The sequence below is a fragment of the Barbus barbus genome (assembly GCF_936440315.1).
Source record: "Barbus barbus genome assembly, chromosome: 13".
NCBI lineage: Eukaryota > Metazoa > Chordata > Actinopteri > Cypriniformes > Cyprinidae > Barbus > Barbus barbus.
Window position 1 is genome coordinate 29530680 of NC_136741.1, and position 18585 is coordinate 29549264.

The 18585-nt window shown below is 36.2% G+C and overlaps 3 protein-coding genes across 3 annotated transcripts; 2 read left to right on the forward strand and 1 right to left on the reverse strand.

Annotated features, from left to right (window-relative positions):
* The first annotated feature begins 241 nt into the window (after positions 1–241).
* Positions 242–5084, forward strand: LOC306879328 (high mobility group protein HMG-I/HMG-Y-like). Its single transcript, XM_079432170.1, has 5 exons — positions 242–520; positions 1010–1108; positions 1327–1404; positions 1917–1964; positions 2821–5084. Exons 2-5 carry the CDS (start codon positions 1019–1021, stop codon positions 2872–2874), a joined length of 270 nt encoding a protein of 89 aa, XP_079288296.1. The 5' UTR covers positions 242–520; positions 1010–1018; the 3' UTR covers positions 2875–5084.
* Positions 5085–5754: 670 nt separating this feature from the next.
* On the forward strand, positions 5755–13433 carry LOC306879266 (diphosphoinositol polyphosphate phosphohydrolase 1-like). The gene is made up of 5 exons (XM_079432069.1): positions 5755–6059; positions 7499–7609; positions 9323–9367; positions 9445–9529; positions 10222–13433. Exons 1-5 carry the CDS (start codon positions 5961–5963, stop codon positions 10416–10418), a joined length of 537 nt encoding a protein of 178 aa, XP_079288195.1. The 5' UTR covers positions 5755–5960; the 3' UTR covers positions 10419–13433.
* A 1138-nt stretch (positions 13434–14571) lies between these two features.
* On the reverse strand, positions 14572–17161 carry LOC306879303 (small ribosomal subunit protein eS10-like). Its single transcript, XM_079432131.1, has 6 exons — positions 17101–17161; positions 15952–16101; positions 15346–15520; positions 14932–15009; positions 14788–14843; positions 14572–14650 (listed from the first exon to the last, which is right to left on the reverse strand). Exons 2-6 carry the CDS (start codon positions 16099–16101, stop codon positions 14609–14611), a joined length of 501 nt encoding a protein of 166 aa, XP_079288257.1. The 5' UTR covers positions 17101–17161; the 3' UTR covers positions 14572–14608.
* Positions 17162–18585: the final 1424 nt, after the last annotated feature.

Below are 18585 nucleotides of genomic sequence, written 5' to 3' on the forward strand. Positions count from 1 at the left end.
TCTATCTATCTATCTATCTATCTATCTATCTATCTATCTATCTAGTTTATTTTATTATTTAGGTATTTATTTATTGTGCAGCTGTTTGTATATATTTATTTTTTATAATATTGTTTAAAGAAGCATGAAGATTTATTTATTTATTTTCTCTTTTTTTCTGTTATTTTTCTTGAAGCTGATTTTGTACTTGGCGCCAGACATTATATGCAGCATATGGCCCGTGAGATCCGCCTCTCTTCCCATCAACCTGCGGCTCATCCCGCTTTTCCATTGGCCTTTTATTCCAGTGACAGACGGCTATTCCTGAACTGGCTTTAATCGCATCTATTCCGCGTCTCCCTCGATACGATCGGAAGCGACAGAGTTAATTTCGCTCTTTTCCACACGCAGACGTCTGTTTCCCTCGGAATTAGACCGTGGTTTATTGGTAGACTGTCGGTTGCGCTCTTATTTAATCAGCAGACATCGTGCAGGAGGTGGGGCCACCGAACAGAAGCGAACATCAAACCATTATTTTCCTGTAAGTGCATGTTTGGTTCTGTTTTAAATAGTTGCAAGAGGACTGTAATGCTCATTTGCACGTCCGTCTGTAAGTGCAGCGCGCGCTATATGGCTTCCATACAGATTTATCGTTGCATAACCTACTGAGCGCATCGCCTGTGCATCAACACCAGTTATTTTCCAAAGTACCCAGAAGGATTACAGACATGAATGCAATTATTAAACTTTCTGAGACTGACTGGGCATTGATTTCAATGCTGTATGCGTGAAAATGAACACAATATATGCTTCCTTTAAACTTAATGAGTCATTGCATCTAGATCTTTTTATACTTGATTTAAGTTGTCATGGTGGGTGTTTGAATAATCAGTTCATAATCAGCTAATGCATTCAATGTAAACCTCTATTTAAGTCACATTAATATATAATCAGTTATGCTGTCAATTCAAATAGCATCTCTTTGGATATAAAAGCGGCTGTTTAATAAATTGAATTTCCATTTAAACAGCCAAGAAACATGAGTGATTCAGAGAAACAAGCAGTTTCCCTTAAAGACAAGGATGGAGTTGAGAAAAGGGGACGAGGAAGACCAAGGAAACATCCAAAGGTATAATATAATACTGCGTTAGTGATCAATATTAGTTATCAGTTATTAGTGATCAATATTAAACCAGTTTACTTTCTGAGTGAAAAGAATATAATAATAATGCATGGGGATTTAATTTTTTCAATGATGCAATAACAATATAGTTGATGCATCCCCAGTTTTAGTAACATTACAGTGTTGTATTAAGGCAGCTTCTTAATAAACATGTTTTCTTGCAGGAATCGATTGGATCACCAACTGCGAAAAGACAAAGAGGACGGCCAAAAGGCAGCAAAAACAAAGGCCCGTCCGAGAGAGTAAGCCTTATTCTTCTTAATTAACTCACACTATGAATAATTAGTCTCTTTGTGTGATTATGGCATAGCCGTGTAAATATAGACACTATGTTTCTCACTATTGCCAAGTAGTACAACACAGCTGTCTCTGGTTTGCAAACACACAGAGACATATGCATTATTAATTATGAATAGTGTTATGCCGTTTTTTTGTTGACAGCTTATCCAGCGACCAAATGCAGGTGACCCGCTGTTAGCCACTTAGCCCTGAGCAATGCACTGTCAGCTCCTGCTTCAAGAGTCCTCAAAGAACTCATTGCCCCCTCCATCTGCTGTCATGTGCAGAAACAGGCTCCCTCTACTGTGCACTTGCCATGCAATGCCACATTGGCCTGTGAAAAGGATTAGAAAAAATAGAAGCACTCTTGGTTTTATCCAATGGTTTAGCCTGGGAGGGCTTATTGCATACAACTAAGTCACAGATTTATTGACACTTGAATAATTGTTTGTTAATTTAATTTTCTGTTCAATAGAAATCATCGGCTTCTGGCAGCAAATCTAAGGGAAAACCGAAGAAAGAGGTACATATTAAAATAATAGTTTGTGCAAAAAAATCATTATTTACTTTCTTTTGTGGAACACAAATCTGGACACATTATATTATATAAAAATCTATACTTTATGCAAGTATACAGATGTGAATGCATTAAAAGCACAGAGCCCTGTTGAATATATTTAACATGCATTTTTGCAGCATCAAGTTCTGTGCATAACGTTCATGGAACACAAAAAATCATAATGACATGAGAGTAAATGTTCGGTAATTGTACACTACTGGTCAAAAGTTTGAAATAATTAAAGTGTTTTTGAAAGAAGTCGCTTCTGCTCGCCAAGGCTGCATTTATTTGATTTCAAATACAGTAAAAACAGTAACGTGAAATATTATTATTCAAAATAACAGATTTCTATTTTAATATGTATTAAACTTGCAAAGTGCGCACATCCAACAGGCCAAAAGTTCAACGTGGGTGCTCAACCACAAAAACAATTTCAAGCAGGAAAAGCAAAGTTTGCACACCACAGCTCCAAAAGTAGAAAATATTTATGTTATGTTGTCTGATGAAGAGCTTTTAGGCTCGAAACGTCACCTGTGGTAAGAACATATGAATTAAAATGTAATTTATTCCTGTGATGCAAAGCTGATTTTAAGCATCACAGTGCTTCAAAAATCTGTCTGGCAGTGCATTTTTTGGTAAACTGTCTCTTTAAATTTTATATTTCTTTTCAAGTTGCACAGAATTAACGTGCAAATTTAAAGGTCAAAGTATCTTGCTAAACCTGTTTAAAATGGCATTGTAAATGTCAAATATAGCATGCAAGAGAGAAGCTTTGCTACCATGCATTTCATCCCCAAATGTCTGATTCTGTTTCACACAGGAAAAGGAAAAACCTCAGGACTCATCTGAGGAAGATGACGAGGAGGAGCAGTAACAATCTAACTGGAGCACTACCTCATACTCAACCAAACAAACCAACCAACCGTCTGCTTTCCAACCTGTGAATAACATGTCATTCACGTCTTTCTACAGCCACAAAAGGACAGTAATGGATGTAATATTCTGCAAAATACATGAGTTTTATGTCATTAGATCAAATATACTGTAGAAACCAGAATCACACTTCATACAAATGCCACGTGTTTCCAGTTACTTTTACTATATATCTATTGGATTGAGGTGCTTTTCTACTTATACTTTGTTTGTAGTTATTAGACTAGATTTGTCCATGTTGTAGACTAGATTTAGAGATCAAGCTATAATTTAATGTGTAACATCATGGGCTTAATAGTTCTTATAGAATGCATTCATTATGAATGTAGCTGTTTACAGTTTACCAATTAACAGTTTACCTAGCTTTTTGTTAGTGTATATTACTGTGCAACCTTCAGTGAAAATTTGTTTCAAGGCAGGTTCTTATATTTTGTAATCAAAAGTATAAGTTACCCAGGCCAGGTTTGAGGGAGCACGTAGATTTAGCTTGAATGAATAGTTCACCCAAAAATTAAAATTGGCTGAAAATGTACTCACCCTTAGGCCAAAACATGTTTATCCATCAGAACAAATGTAGCATTACATCACTTGCTCACCAATGGATCCTCTGCAGTGAATGGGTGCCGTCAGAATGAGAGTCCAAACAGTAAACAAGTAATCCACACCACTCCAGTCCATCAATTAAGTTGCGTGTTTGTAAGAAACAAATCCATATTTATCCATATATACTTAAAATATGAGTCGGTAATTCATAATTACTTCCTCCAGTGAAAAAGGTCTTCTCGTCTGAATCAGGAGAGAAATACACCACTTACAACAACATCCCAGAACAATTCTAAACAAACATGTGGGTGGATTTTGGTGTGAGAGGACAGTATGGGGACCCTCATTCTGACGGCACCCATTCACTGCAGAGGATCCATCGTTGAGCAAATTACATAATGCTAAATTTCTTCAAATCTATTCTGAAAAACAAGAATCAAACTCATCTGCATCTTGGATGGCCTGAGCATGAGTATATTTTCAGCAAATATTCCTTTTTGCATGAACTATTCCTTTAACAGCAACTTGTGTGATGTTTTCCACTAGAATCCCCAGGAATCAGCATTGAGGATAATAGCAAAGGTTTGTATTTGGATGTATAATTCTGTGTTTGTTTGTCACTATTGAAGTTTATGGAAGCATTGTTAAATTTTGAAGCCATCACTGACACCGACCTTGCGGGTACAAATTGCACTTTGAAACTGATTCGCAGAAAACAGACGTATTTGGCTTAGAAGACATTCCAGCTAAAACAATTGATGTTTTGGAACTACATGATGACATTTATTGTACTAATTCCTAATGGGGAATGAATTTGGCACAGCACTTTGTGTTTCTTACACAGTTAAAAAGAGATTTAAGCAAAAAAAAAAAGAAAAAAATGTAATGGTGAAGAAAGAAATTACACATCAATTTAATTAATTCCCTAATATGCTTGGCTTATTGAAGTGGTTCTCAGGTGGTTTTGCTTCAGGACGCCATCGAGTGGTGACTCAAGGTACCAAAAATAAATTACAAAAATCCTTAAAAACCGAACATTGAAATGTATTCATATTACAAATAATACATAACATTCACAAACCACCTCCTTACAGCATTTCCTCAAAGGACTGTTTGCATTACAGGCATCAGCTCAAGGTTCTCCACACCCAAGTGCTTTTGGAATATTTATTTTAATCATCTAGCTGTGTTCATGACAGATCACAACAGTGACAATAAGCTATGCTTCTCAAGGATTCAGATTTATTCTTTTCAGGGTCCCTAAAAAATTAAATTATACACTCCCTTGAAATACATATATTGAGCAAAAGTGCAATGCAAATTATAGCCTATATTAATCCACTTTTGGACTGCATTTGATGCATTTGAGCACCTCAGGTATTACGGTGTCATGACCAGACAGCAAAAGCCCAAGACAACACCAATCCCTTCAGTAGTAGAAATACCCTGTATTCTGCAGTGATTGTCCGTGTAGCAGTAAATAGCCTACAGAGACATATGGCGTGCGACATTTTAATAATACAATGTTAGAATTATAAAATGTGTATTAGATTTATAGACTTTATTTGTATGTATAGTGCGTTGATCTTAATAAAAAAATACTTTTTCAAATTGTTTGTGCATTTTCATATTACACAAGACTAATGATTACTGTTATATTTAATATATCATAATAATTTAAAGAAATATGTTAGACCTGCAATGGAAAACTAGATGTATTTTGACAGAATTTAATTTAATTCAGAGAGAGATTTATGTTTACTTTTTTAAAAAGTAGGCTTTCCACTTCAATTGAGTTAATGAGTTAATAGATATATTTTGAAAGGAATCTCTTTTATTTTATTTTCAGTATTTGATGGATCTGTAAATAGCTATTTGTCACATTGATGCTTTATTTGTATTTTAATCGTTACATATTAGTATTTACAAGACTAAATACAGTACTGTATATTAATTAAATATTGATGTGATTCATAATATTATAACAATTGTTAATTTAACTGTTTAGGGTCACAATAATAACTTAATAAAAGTCATATAATATTAATTAAAAAATAATGTATATTCTGTAAAATAATTTTATTCAATAACTACTGATTAGATCAGTTTAATAATAGGCCTAATAATTAATGTACCAACAATTAATTCATAAAAGTTAATAAAACTATTTTTATTAATTACAATAATATATTAACGCGTACACACTGAACGGACTGTTACGCAGAATCGGATATCCGCCGCAGGCCCTATTCTCTAAAGCCAACGCCGTGTTGTTTATCAGTCTGCGCGGTGCCGGTTGCGCACATCCCGTAGCGGTTTTGATAATGGCGACTGTCTCCGAGATACACTCGGCTGTGGAGAAATGAAGCGCAGAAGAGTTTATTTCCAGTGATTGACGCGGGGTTTCTATTCGCGGACGGACTTTGCCTCTCTTGCCGCGCGGCAGGTTCAGGTTCCGATCTCAGTCGCGACGCGCAGCCCGAGATGATGAAGCTCAAGTCGAACCAAACGCGCACCTATGATGGAGACGGGTTCAAGAAGCGGGCCGCCTGCCTGTGCTTCAGGAGCGACACCGAGCAGGAGGTGAGTCGCGCCGCTGGAGAACATGCGATGCGATGCGATGCGTCTCTCGGCGCGTCAGCTGGCGGATCTCAAGCCCTTTGGCAGCGCGTTAGCCTAGCTGATTAGCGGAGTTAGCCTAGCGCGACGAGCGATAATCAATAATCAGCTTGATTGATTTATTGAAATCCATCTGATGTGAGATCATGTGCTACATTTAGTCATTTAGCAGACGCTTTTATCCAAATGATGGCAATCAAAGCCAACAAAACAGCAATAATATGCAAGCCTCGGTTAGCCTATGTGCTAAGTCTCAAATGAGAGATTTTAAAGACTTTATTGCAATAAAGTACTGTATATGGCGTTTAACGTTGCATGTTATTTCCATGAGACCGCCATTGTGTCCAAAATACCCCGCTACTTTATTAGAGCATCACTAACAAGAAGTAACGTTACCATGGAGATATTTGGATGACCAGCACTACAAAATGTAGTGTGGAGGTACCATGATGGTATTCATATACTACTGAAATTCATCTTTCATGAATATGGAAAACCATATTGTACATTACAAAAATGTAATGTGGCAGTACCAGTTAATAGGCCTACTTTCAAATATACTATGGTACAGGTTTGTCATTTGATTACATCATAATTAAGCATAATTAAGGGCCTCGTTTAGCTCCATAAATTCTAAGGAGCTCATCACAGGATTTATAAAGGCATTATTATAATACTATATAAGCAAAATGAGCTTTGCTTTGTCATAATTACTTAAATGAAATTTATTCATTAATGAGTTTCTAAAAAAAGCTTTTATTTACTTTTTTATTGTTTATGATGTTTTATTACCTCTTCAATGTCTAAATAAAGTGAGGTAATGGATATATTTTGAGAAACTAGTGTTTGCCATTTTTAGTATTGGATGGAGCTGTAACGTTTATAGCTATTTTTATTTATTAGTGTCGTTTTATTTGTATGTTAATTGGTTATAGGTTTTTTTCATCATTTTAATGGTGATTAATGCATTACATATTAGTATTTACATGCTAGTATTACTTCCACAAACTCAATAAAATCGATTTTATTGACAATAAATACATATTAAAGATTTATAAAGATGCATATATTTAGAAACATGCTTTATAAATCATTCATAAAAATACTTTATATTTATTTTGGATTTGTTTTACACAAATCTTTACAAATGAGGCCCCAGAGTTTCACTACAAATGCTGAATTTATAGCTATTGTACCAAACAGTGACTCAAAATGAGTTAAAAACAATAGTGCCGGGAGATTTTGAACACTAACACAAGAGGAACTATTGCTGTTGTTCATGAATCATGAGCGGTGATTATTTCTCAGTGGCCCATTATTAATTGGCCAGGCCGATATATTGTCCTGTCATTGACTCTCATCCAGCCCGACAGACTCAAAACTTGTCAAATGTTTCCTCACAGGTGTTATTGGTGAGCAGCAGCAGATATCCAGACAAATGGATCGTACCTGGAGGAGGAATGGAGCCCGAGGAAGAGCCCAGCATCGCTGCTGCCCGAGAAGTCTGTGAAGAGGTTTGACTTTCATCTCTAGGATTATGCATGAAATAATAGATGATCATTTTTATTATTTATCATAATCAGCTGTCCATTACAAAAAGCTTCTCACGCCATTTGTAGTAGATATCATTAATTTATCATGAGTTTATCATTTATCAATGCACACTCATTCTTAAAATAGATTCAGTATCAGTCAATTTTGGCTCTAAAACACAACTGATAGACCCGATCATTTTAATATGGCCAAATATCACCTGATTAATCAGCTGATCACCTCTCACTACTCACAATAATTGATGTTTTGCCATATATTTTTGACTCGATCCATTGTGCAAACATGGAAACTCTAGGTTTTCTCTCTGCTATGGGGTTTCTCATGAAGAGAACTGATAATGTTCCATCAGCTGAGATCCGCCATACTCTCTTACTTTTGCTGGCCATCTGACAGACGGCAAACATGTCGTTCATTCTGCCGGGACGATCGCCTTACAGTTTTAAAGGGCATTACACTCAGATTAAGAGCTGCTCTTCACACCTCCACTGCCAGACAGTAGCCAAGAGCGGCCGTACACTATAAACGTCCCATGACACAATGTCATATGTGTTCGAAGGAACTGCATATGTGGGATTGTCCTGAAGTCTGAGAGCATATTGAACAGTTTTTAGATTTCCAAATCTAAATGTAATGTTATGATGTTAAAATATTGAGGAATTTTCTGCATTTCAATGGGACTAATTAGATGTAAGCCAATAAGTGTTATTGATCATTTGACTCGTGGTCAGATATCCTTTAGTTAAACATGCTCTTTGGATCTCAAATCAAGCTGGAGAACACGATCATCAGGCCATTAAAGCAAGAGAAAGCAAACCTAAGTTTTCTCAAGTTGTTATCCTGATAATGTAATTTGTTATATATTGGGATGATTTTTTTTTTCATTATTTTTATATATATATATATATATATAGAAAGAGAGAAATTAAATACCTTTAAATTAGTAAGGATGCATTAATTTGATCAAAAGTGACAATTATAGTATTACAAAATTGTTTTTTGATAAGAAAATGCTTTTATAATCAGCAATCAGCATATTATTTTGATTTCTGAAGGATCATGTGACTGAAGACTGGAGTAATGATGCTGAAAATACAGCTTTGATCACAGGAATAAAATAACTTTTTTTTTATTGTAATAATATTTCACAATATTACTGTTTTTCTGTATTTTTGATCATATAAATGCAGTCTTGATGAGCAGAAGAAACAAAACAAAAAAAATCTAAATCTCACAAACCCCACAAATTTTTACGGTATTGCATATTAAATTAAAAATGGTCACTAGTGGCCTCAGACTTTTGGACCAACGCTATATAATCAGGACTAAATTTAGACCATGTTTGACGACAATCATCTACTCAAGTTGAGGTCAGCGCCATGTTGTGTACATGACATTTGGCCTAAACAGCGTCATGATGGATCGCTATCACTCAGGACAGGTGTAGACTGTCACAGACTGAAGAATGCCGTCATGTTCCTGTTGATATGTTGTCCTGCTTGTTTTCACCACTACTCTTTTCCTGACCTTCGAAAACATATCAGTTGTCAAATTCTCACTCACTACTTAACGCATCAGTCATCGGTTCTGCATTGATGACAATAAACTGAAGGACCTGATCATGTAATAATTATAATAAAAATGTAATTTAGTTTTGTTAATTCGTTGTTTTACAGGCTGGTGTCAAGGGCACTTTAGGAAGACTAGTAGGAATATTTGAGGTAAGTACTATGAGAAAGAATGGAAAAGTGTTGTGTTGCTTGTCTCAACTGTTTATTACGTTTTGTTTTATATTTAGAATCGAGATCGGAAACACAGAACGTACGTCTACGTTCTCATCGTAACTGAAGTTCTGGAAGATTGGGAGGATTCAGTAAACATTGGTTAGTACTTTAGAATAATACACTACAGTTCAGAAGTTTGGATTTTTTATTATTTATTTATTTACTAAAAATCCATTAAAAACAGCAATATTGTGAAATATTATTACAATTTCAAATACCTTTTTTTTATTATTTGAAAATGTTGTAAAATGTAATTGATTTCTGTGATCAAAGCTGAATTTTCAGCATCATTACTTTCTGATTATTATCAATGTTGAAGTGCTGCTTCATATTTTTGTGGAAACCGTGATGCATTTTATTTTTCAGGATTCTTTGCTCAATAGAAAGTTCAAAAGAATGGCCTTTATTCGAAATAGAAATCTTTTGTAACAATATAAATTTCTCTACTGTCACTTGAGTAATTTATTGTGTCCTTTCTAAATAAAAGTATTAATTTCTTTTAAAAGTAAGAATAAAAAAGCTTACTAACCCCATATTTTCGAAACAGTATGAAAGAATGGTTCTGTACAGTGTATATGTTGAATAAAGTGCATATGTGACCCATTATTGAGATGAACACGGCAACATTAACTCTCATCAAAATATGACCAAATTCAAAATGATATCAGAATATTCTTGTCAGAGCCATTGTGGGATTAGCAAATGTGAAAAATCTAATGTTTGTGATTGGTGAACATACAATTGTCTTCTGTTAGCCATTATCAAACCATTTGGTTCATGTTTTTTGACAGGGAGAAAAAGGGAATGGTTCAAAATCGAAGATGCCATAGAAGTGTTGCAGTGTCACAAACCAGTACAGGCCACTTACTTCGCTGCCCTACAGGAAGGCTGTCTGAACAGTAACGGGACGCCCCTGGTGGCCACGATAGAGGGAGACCTGTCGCCCACCTACAGCATTAATCAGAGCTCTGTCTCTGATATCAGATAACTAATGCAAAACATAGACACTCTGGATGCTTCCACCACTCTTGCTCTTACTTTCAATATTCTATCCTCCTTTTCTTTTTCCTTAAAAAAAGACACAAAAACAACGGTTGCCAAGGCTTTTTGAGCACCGAGAAGTGTTGGTTGAATATTCGAAATGATGTTTTGTAAATGTAACACTTTGCTTTTTCCTGTTTAATCCTCCTTTCATGCGGACTGTTGCATGAAACCCACGTCTTTTTAGAGGCCCAAGTGTGAGATTAAACGAATGCAAACTACTTTTTACTGTTGTGATGTAAAAATCTACACATGGTGCGTCAGCATGTGGCTTTCGGTATTTTTACACATTCGATTTCCTCTGCGTGAACGCGTTTTACGTTAGCTCTCTTTCGGCAGGTTGCGAGAGGAAACGTTTAGTCGTCTGAATGGTGGAACTGTGAGAAGTTAATAGTTTTGCATGAACACTGGTATTTATTTGTCTTATGAGTTTGTGTGATGCGATGAATGTTTAACCTGTACTTTGTACCTGTAAATTAATGCTCCTAACTTACCCTTTTGTCTTGCCATCTTGTAAATAACTTATGGGCCTGCAAAAACAGATTTAATTTATACTAGTACCTGATTAGACTGGAGCGCAATTCTGCAAGCACACTTTATTTTTTTCCAACCCGCTGAAGTTTGTACATTTATGCCACTAGCTAGTGATGAAGAAACGAAACAATTCTCTTTTTGAGCAGACTGTGATAGAGTGGTGGTATGATTTGGCAGGTCGTCGTTGTGCTGTAATGGTTTTCTGTAGCACTTTTTAAAATCAACATGAAAACAAAATGGACTCGGTTTACTTTTTAACATATTTTCCTGATTTCGTCGGTGCACCATGCAACTGTAATCCCATTCTGGATTGAAACACCCATTTTTCAAGATGCAATCACTTCAGATGGATTGAAGTCTCATTTCATTTCTTCTTCACAATACGTTATACATTTTACAGAAGTATAATGCATTGCATGTACCATGTTGACTTTAAGAAGTGCCACAGTAGATAGAGCGGACAGTTAAATCAAGAAGTAGCTTGGAAATCCTCTCCCTAAACTAGAAGATTCACTTCGATTTTCAAAGCAATCTGTTAAAAAAAAAACTATGGGTTGTTACATGGCAGTTTAAAAAATCTTCGCAAACATCATGAAATCAAAATAGACGTTTTTTTACTTTCTCAATGCGTTTAATGCATTATTGAGCATGATTCATTTCAGTTCATGTTGTTTCAGAGGGAAAAATGCCATCAATAATGAGCAGTTGAACTTGAATAAAATGAAACCACTTTTTTTCTTATGGAACATACTGAAAAGTATCAGAATAGTTCATCCCAAATAATCTGTTGTTATTTACTTCTCAAGTTGTTTCAAACCTGTATGAGTTTCTTCTGTTGAGCACAGAAGACGGCATTTGAAATAATATCGTTAACTTGACAATTGACAGCTATTGCCTTCCATAATATGGAGAAAAAAATATTATGAACGTCAATTGCTACCATCAACTATTCTATATTTGTGTTCAACAGCAGATAGAAACTTGTACAGGTTTGGAACAACATGAAGGTGAGTAAATAATGGCAGGCTTTTCATATTTTTTTTAATGGAACTATCTCTTGAAGGAAGTAAAATGGGTTTCATGTTCATTTTAGCTGTTAGCAGATGTTTACATTTCGTTAATACCATAACGACTCTCTAATGACACCTTTTTTTGCATAAAACTAGCTCTAGTCTGCACTTGGACAGTTTTCACAACGTGTTTTTGAGGGCACGTTTTATGGATGTTCAGCAGACCCCTGAAATAGTTTCATCTTCTCTTAGTAGATTTGGTTATTAATATTCTTCTGACAGTTCCTGAAGGTGTTTTCTGGCCTTCTGTGTTCTTGGACTTCAAGTCCTGCTGATGAGGTATTTGGCTGTTTTAACCTCTCACCCTTTTTAGAAATGACCATATCATTATTTAAACATCATCTCTTTTGAAATGTCAAATAGGTCTTGGAAGCCGAACTGCACGCTCTGTAAAGCGCTTAGCGCAGTACTGTGAATCCTGAGCCACTGGAGTTAGCGAGATGTTTTGGTGTCTTTTGTTCGCTCTTGTACAGATCAAAACATCAAATTCCAGTGCTTGTCATTGATATATAGATATGGTACACACTAGGTTGGCTGATTTATTTCCTGGAGACTGAACCGTGTCGTTTTGCTTCTCTGGGAGTTTTAAGTGCATTTATGATGCAAGATCCTTATGAAGTACATTTTTAATTCAAGATTTATTTTTGTTAGTCTGACTGCAAAACGAGTAATGATGAACCCAAGATCTAAAACGTGAATGAACATACATTTATAAGTGATTAATGTTTACATGCCTTTGATTAATCTATCAACACTAATGTCATCGATTTTGCAGCTGATTGCAAGTCTTTCTCTTTCACTTTTAGTGTAGCATGTAATAGCAAATCTGGTCAGTTTTCTTCAGTGAGATACGTGATGATGGCCATACTAATGCACCCCTCATTTAGCACAGCAGCAAATAAAAACTTTTTGACTTCTGTAGTCCGTGGAAGTGGCTGCGTCTGTAGCCGATCATTGCTGTGAATGATCTTCTCTTGAGCAGTCGTTTCAAAGTCCTACAAAACAAGGATGTGAAATCTAAACTGCTGCGTTTGAAGTACCGTATATCACAGATCATGTGAAATGCCCATATCCTTGATGAACATCTCACAGAAAGCACCTTAAGTTTGCCCTGCTTGTGACGCTGAATGTAAACTTGGGTAAAATAAGAGTTCAGCCTGGTGAACATGATGTAATTGTTTAAATGGGATGCTGGAACTATGACTGAAATCTCCCAACACTCAAAGAAAAGCTGTGAGACTTTAGTTCCCCAGCTGTACCCTTCACTGGAATATTTAGCTTTTTCAATTTGGGATTGTGAAATCAACCAGTATAAGAATGTAATATAAATGTGCCAACTAATAAATACCAGTATTTCACCTCAAGGTTTCAGTGATTTTGTCCCACAAGCTAAATTTGTAATGCTTTAACGTGCCAAATATTCTGATTAACGTAACATTGTGTTTGTACTTCATGGCTTTTGAGGAAAATTCCATATGCTAGTTTAACATGAAAATGTTGTCAAAATATGTACATTTAAGATTTACAGGTTATGTCCAGGATGATGGACCAAAAAGGAAGTGGGTAAGAATATAAAACATTCTTTGATTTATTTTATTTTTTTAAGAAATAGTTCATCCAAAAATGGTGAAAAATCATTCAATTTCAGGTCATCCAAGTTGAGAATGGATTTGGAGAAATTTAGCATAATCCCATCGCTTGTTCACCAATGGATCCTCTGCAGTGAATGGGTGCCGTCAGAACGAGAGACTAAACAGCTGATAAAAATATCACAATCCACACCACTCCAGTCCACCTATTAACATCTTGTGAAGTGAAAAGCTCCATTTTGTAAGAAAAAAAAAATCCATCAAGATATTCTAAACAATTGTTTCTGGCCCAAATAAGAGTTCACAATAACGCCTCCTTTGGTGAAAAACAAGTCCATCCCCTGTTGTCCTCCCACATGTTTAGGATCATTTTGCCTTTTTAATCTGCATATTTCTCTTCTGATTCAGACGAGATGACATTTCTCTGGAGAAACCAAGATTACATTTATTCATTTAGCTGACGCTTTTATCCAAAGCGACTTACAATTGCTATATATGTCAGAGGTCGCACGCCTCTGGAGCAACTAGGGGTTAAGTGTCTTGCTCAGGGACACATTGGTGTCTCACAGTGGATTCGAACCCGGGTCTCTCACACCAAAGGCATGTGTCTTATCCACTGCGCCATCACCACCCGCTATATTACGGACTCATATTTTAGCTCAAAGCTAAAGTGAAAAAAAAAAATAGTTCTTAATGATGGATTTGTTTCTTACAAACAGAGCTTTTCACTTCACAAGATGTTAATTGACTGGAGTGGTGTGGATTACTTGATGTTTTTAATCAGCTGTTTGAACTCAGTAGAAAATTTACATCTTTGGATAAACAATTCCTTTAAGGCATTAAATATCACACTGAATGCATTAACAAGTACCTGCAAACCAATATATGAACGAGTCAGACAGAGAAGCACTTTTGAACCTTTATTGTACAGATTATGTGGAAAATTACTGTGGCTGTTGTCCTCGGCCACGGCCAAAACCACCTCTCTGAAAACACACAAAAAAAAGCGCATACGCAAAATTGAGGGTCACAATTTCCGTTTCCCAGTAGGATAATTCAAGCTTGCGTTTATGTAATTGTTTGGAGTCATGCATTTAAATGGTATTTAAACAGCAATACTTACAAACTGGAATTCTGTGGCAGCACCTGCACCAGCCTCAGCCTTCTTGTCTGCACCAGCTGTAGAATGAAGAGGGTTTAGTTTAACACAATACCGTACAGAGGCAGAAGAATACGCTGACGTCGACAGTATGTATTGTGTACGTACGCGGAGCTGCAGACCGTCTGTAAGCATCTCTGTCTCCCTCGCCACGAGCCAGACGAGCCGGTCTCTCTCCCTCAAGACCTGAAAAACACCATGTTGCCCTTTAGTCAAGGTCTACAGCACATTATGACTGACATTTAGCCATTTATCAGTCAAGTGCCAAATAGAATCAGAATAAGCGGTTGAAACACTATATTCATTCTCGTCAGAAGCCATAATATATAGCTTTCTAGTAGTAATGATTTTACAAATTAGTGCATGAGAGGTATTAACTACTTTCAAGGGCTTTTTGTTAATTGTGAACATCACTGCATGGAAAAGCTCTATGGATTTTCTTCAATATTGCATGGAAAAATCATGAAGATAAATTACATTTATTTTGAAACGCTTTCTAGGGGAGGAAGATGAGCCTCTTACCCTTGGGACGGGGTCTGGCGGTTTCGGGGCGGGTCTGGCGGCGGAGGGTGGCGGGCACGATCTCTGGGGGCAGGTGGAGGAAGTCCCGCAGGTACTGGATGCCCTCATTGGTCAGGTACCAGTAGAAATGGCGCCAAGCAAACTGCTCTTTGACGTACCCGCATGACTTCAGAGACTGTGAAGGTAAGTGAAGTGAAGTGACATTCAGCCAAGTATGGTGACCCATACTCGGAATTCGTGCTCTGCATTTAACCCATCCAACGTGCACACACACAGCAGTGAACACACACACACCGTGAACACACACCCGGAGCAGTGGGCAGCCATTTATGCTGCGGCGCCCGGGGAGCAGTTGGGGGTTCGGTACCTTGCTCAAGGGCACCTCAGTCGTGGTATTGAGGGTGGAGAGAGCGCTGGACATTCACTCCCCCCACCTACAATTCCTGCCGGCCGGAGACTCGAACCCGCAACCTTCGGCTTACAAGTCCGACTCTCTAACCATTAGGCCACGACTTCCCCAAAAGTGGTAAAAGTATTTTAATATACATGCACACTGTCATTAACTGCTCCAAGTTCGTGCCGTTAACGATGGTCAGAAGGACTCACCTGCATGGCCTTCATCACGTGAAGGTTGGGTACGTTTTTGTCAGCGAGCTCTGGATGTTTTGGGAGATGCACATCTTTTTTGGCCACCATGACGCCCTCTTTGAAGAGGAGCTCATAGATAGCAACGCGGTTCTTCTTGGGCATCAACATCTATTAAAACAGAAGTTCAAGTTGAGCTTTATTGTCATTCTGCTACATGTGGGGACATACAGTGGAACGAAAAGTGGTGCCCCGCAGGACCACGGTGCTACATAAATACAGACATACAACAAAGTAAAAAAACACTATAAACCTATACACAACTAACCTACTGACAGATTTTAACTACAAGTATACTATATATAAATATTTACCCTATACAAACTAAGATATATTCATTATAAGAAATACAATTATGTTCACATTTATGCTTTTAGCAAACACTTTTACCCACAGTATCTTCAAAGATGCTAGGTTTATTAGATTAGATTAAGATAAATGCAAGTATGTCTTCATACATTTTAGGATATAAAGACCAATTTTCTTAGGAGAACAATTAAGGCAACATGTCAGACTTACAGTAATTGTACCATACACATCATGGGATTCTTTAACATATCTTATAGTGCCACTTGCGTAATATAAATGATAAACAGTACCATAGTATTTCCTTAAAAGCACACTGCTATCACTGAATCAAAGTACAGACACATACTAGGAAGCCCTGCCGTAGTACCACAGTACAGTGATGATAATACCATGGTATTAAATGTACATAAAACACACAAATACAGTACTCATGATAGTAGCATGGCCAAAAACAGCGGGCACTAGCATGCTAAACGTGTTGATGTATACATAATAACGGTTTCAATAGGTTTTTTTGCACTTCAGTGACTTATTTTCTGTAACAACATCTATAATGCCTTTATTTTCGCATTTCTTGTTATTATAATGACTTAATACGACTCGTGAAGCACTCTCGCGCCGCAGCCAACAACACAGTCGCATATCCTGCCTCATATATAATATTTTCCGCCTGCAGACTACCTCGATACTAAGATATATTCATTATAAGGATTTATTTTAACTAAATCCGGCTGAAACAACACATCAAATAGTAAGATGATGAAGATTTTGATCGGATTTTCGGCTCTTGTTTCGGCCTACCTTTACGCTAGCTGAGAGACCGGAGCCAGAAAGAACGTCCTCAGCTCTACTTCCTGTAATAGTTCTCTGCGCTTTATACAGTCTCGTGCGCCACCTAGTGTCCTGGAGGTGTGTTTCATTTGTCACATATTGGCTTAATAAAAAATAATTAATAAAATAAACACACATGCAGAAATAAATGGGTTTTTTATATTCTAGTAAGTTTTTGGAGATATGTTTTAACAAAATTACAATACTGACATAACAAGCTCAAAATCTAAAATGATCAAAGCATATCTGCATGATCTAGACATAATCACAGAAAAAAATATTTTAGCTATTTTTTACTTGAATGTTGATTTATCAAGTCCAGAAAAACAAGATGATGACCTATTAATTGCATAAATGTGGTCTTAGAGAGAAAAAAACTTTACTTTACTTTTACTTACTTACTTTAGTCATTTGAATTGAATTGAATTGAATTTATTTATTTGATCAGGGACAATGCACAAAAAACATTAGTCTAAAAAAGAAGAGATGTCATGTGCCAGGTTATAGCAAAAAATGCTAATTTCCACCCGCAGTCCCTGGACAGGTTGATATTATACTTACACAAATTCATAAAATATATACAAAATAATACATGGAAGCATTACTTCACTCACATCATAAAAATACTTGTCCAAAGCGACTTACAAATAAGAAAAAGTAACTAAAACTAAAAGTTACAACTCTATATACCCACATATTTAAGAAAATAAAGAAATTAAATAAAATTGACACATGCATATAACAACATTTCAATAATAAACACATAAATGAAAAAAAAAATTATAAACTTTTATTGTAGTCAAGCTCAAAATGATGTTATTACAGGGCTAATCAGAGATGACTCGGACTTGAACCCTGTGACTCTGCAAATCTAGATATATAGAGACATAATTCAAATAAAAACATAGGCTATATATAGAATTTTCATTAGATTTTTTCAAATAATTTTTACAAATATTAAATTATTATGTGCTCATTGTAATTGCATGGAAAACAGTGACCAGTTCAATTCAGACACTGGCTGTTTTGACTATAAATACTGTCCTGTTGTGACATCAAATACAGTCACAAACACTTATTCAGTACTCAGTTCTCCATCCTGCCTTTTTTTCTGGCTGGATAGAGTTGAATGCTAAAGGAAATGACTTTTTCCCTGCATGGCTGCTTGAGGAATATATTTATATCTCACAATCACCGTCTAGCGGCTGAGAAAACACCCACATCCTTCACAGAAGTGCACACAGTATTAAGTATATGTGACCTCTTATTGTTAATTATTGCATTATTACTTTATATTTGATCTGCAATGAACTCAAAGTATGGACTATTTTATGGCACTATTCCTAGATGTTTTCTAAACCTGATTCTAGAGCTACTGGACAAACTAGGTGTTTTTATGTCAACCTTTGAAAGCAGGTCATATTATGAGAGAAATGTATGGTTTTATGTGCTGTT

What these genes read in the sequence shown, in the direction of transcription:
- LOC306879328 (XM_079432170.1), top strand. Translation starts at nt 1,019, where the DNA reads ATGAGTGATTCAGAGAAACAAGCAGTTTCCCTTAAAGACAAGGATGGA. An exon ending in GACCAAGGAAACATCCAAAG is followed by an intron (nt 1,109 to 1,326) that starts GTATAATATAAT and finishes GTTTTCTTGCAG; the next exon opens with GAATCGATTGGATCACCAAC. An exon ending in ACAAAGGCCCGTCCGAGAGA is followed by an intron (nt 1,405 to 1,916) that starts GTAAGCCTTATT and finishes TCTGTTCAATAG; the next exon opens with AAATCATCGGCTTCTGGCAG.
- LOC306879266 (XM_079432069.1), top strand. Translation starts at nt 5,961, where the DNA reads ATGATGAAGCTCAAGTCGAACCAAACGCGCACCTATGATGGAGACGGG. An exon ending in CCCGAGAAGTCTGTGAAGAG is followed by an intron (nt 7,610 to 9,322) that starts GTTTGACTTTCA and finishes GTTGTTTTACAG; the next exon opens with GCTGGTGTCAAGGGCACTTT. An exon ending in GACTAGTAGGAATATTTGAG is followed by an intron (nt 9,368 to 9,444) that starts GTAAGTACTATG and finishes TTTTATATTTAG; the next exon opens with AATCGAGATCGGAAACACAG.
- LOC306879303 (XM_079432131.1), bottom strand. Translation starts at nt 16,101, where the DNA reads ATGTTGATGCCCAAGAAGAACCGCGTTGCTATCTATGAGCTCCTCTTC. An exon ending in ACGTGATGAAGGCCATGCAG is followed by an intron (nt 15,521 to 15,951) that starts GTGAGTCCTTCT and finishes TTACCTTCACAG; the next exon opens with TCTCTGAAGTCATGCGGGTA. An exon ending in CTGCCACAGAATTCCAGTTT is followed by an intron (nt 14,651 to 14,787) that starts GTAAGTATTGCT and finishes GTGTGTTTTCAG; the next exon opens with AGAGGTGGTTTTGGCCGTGG.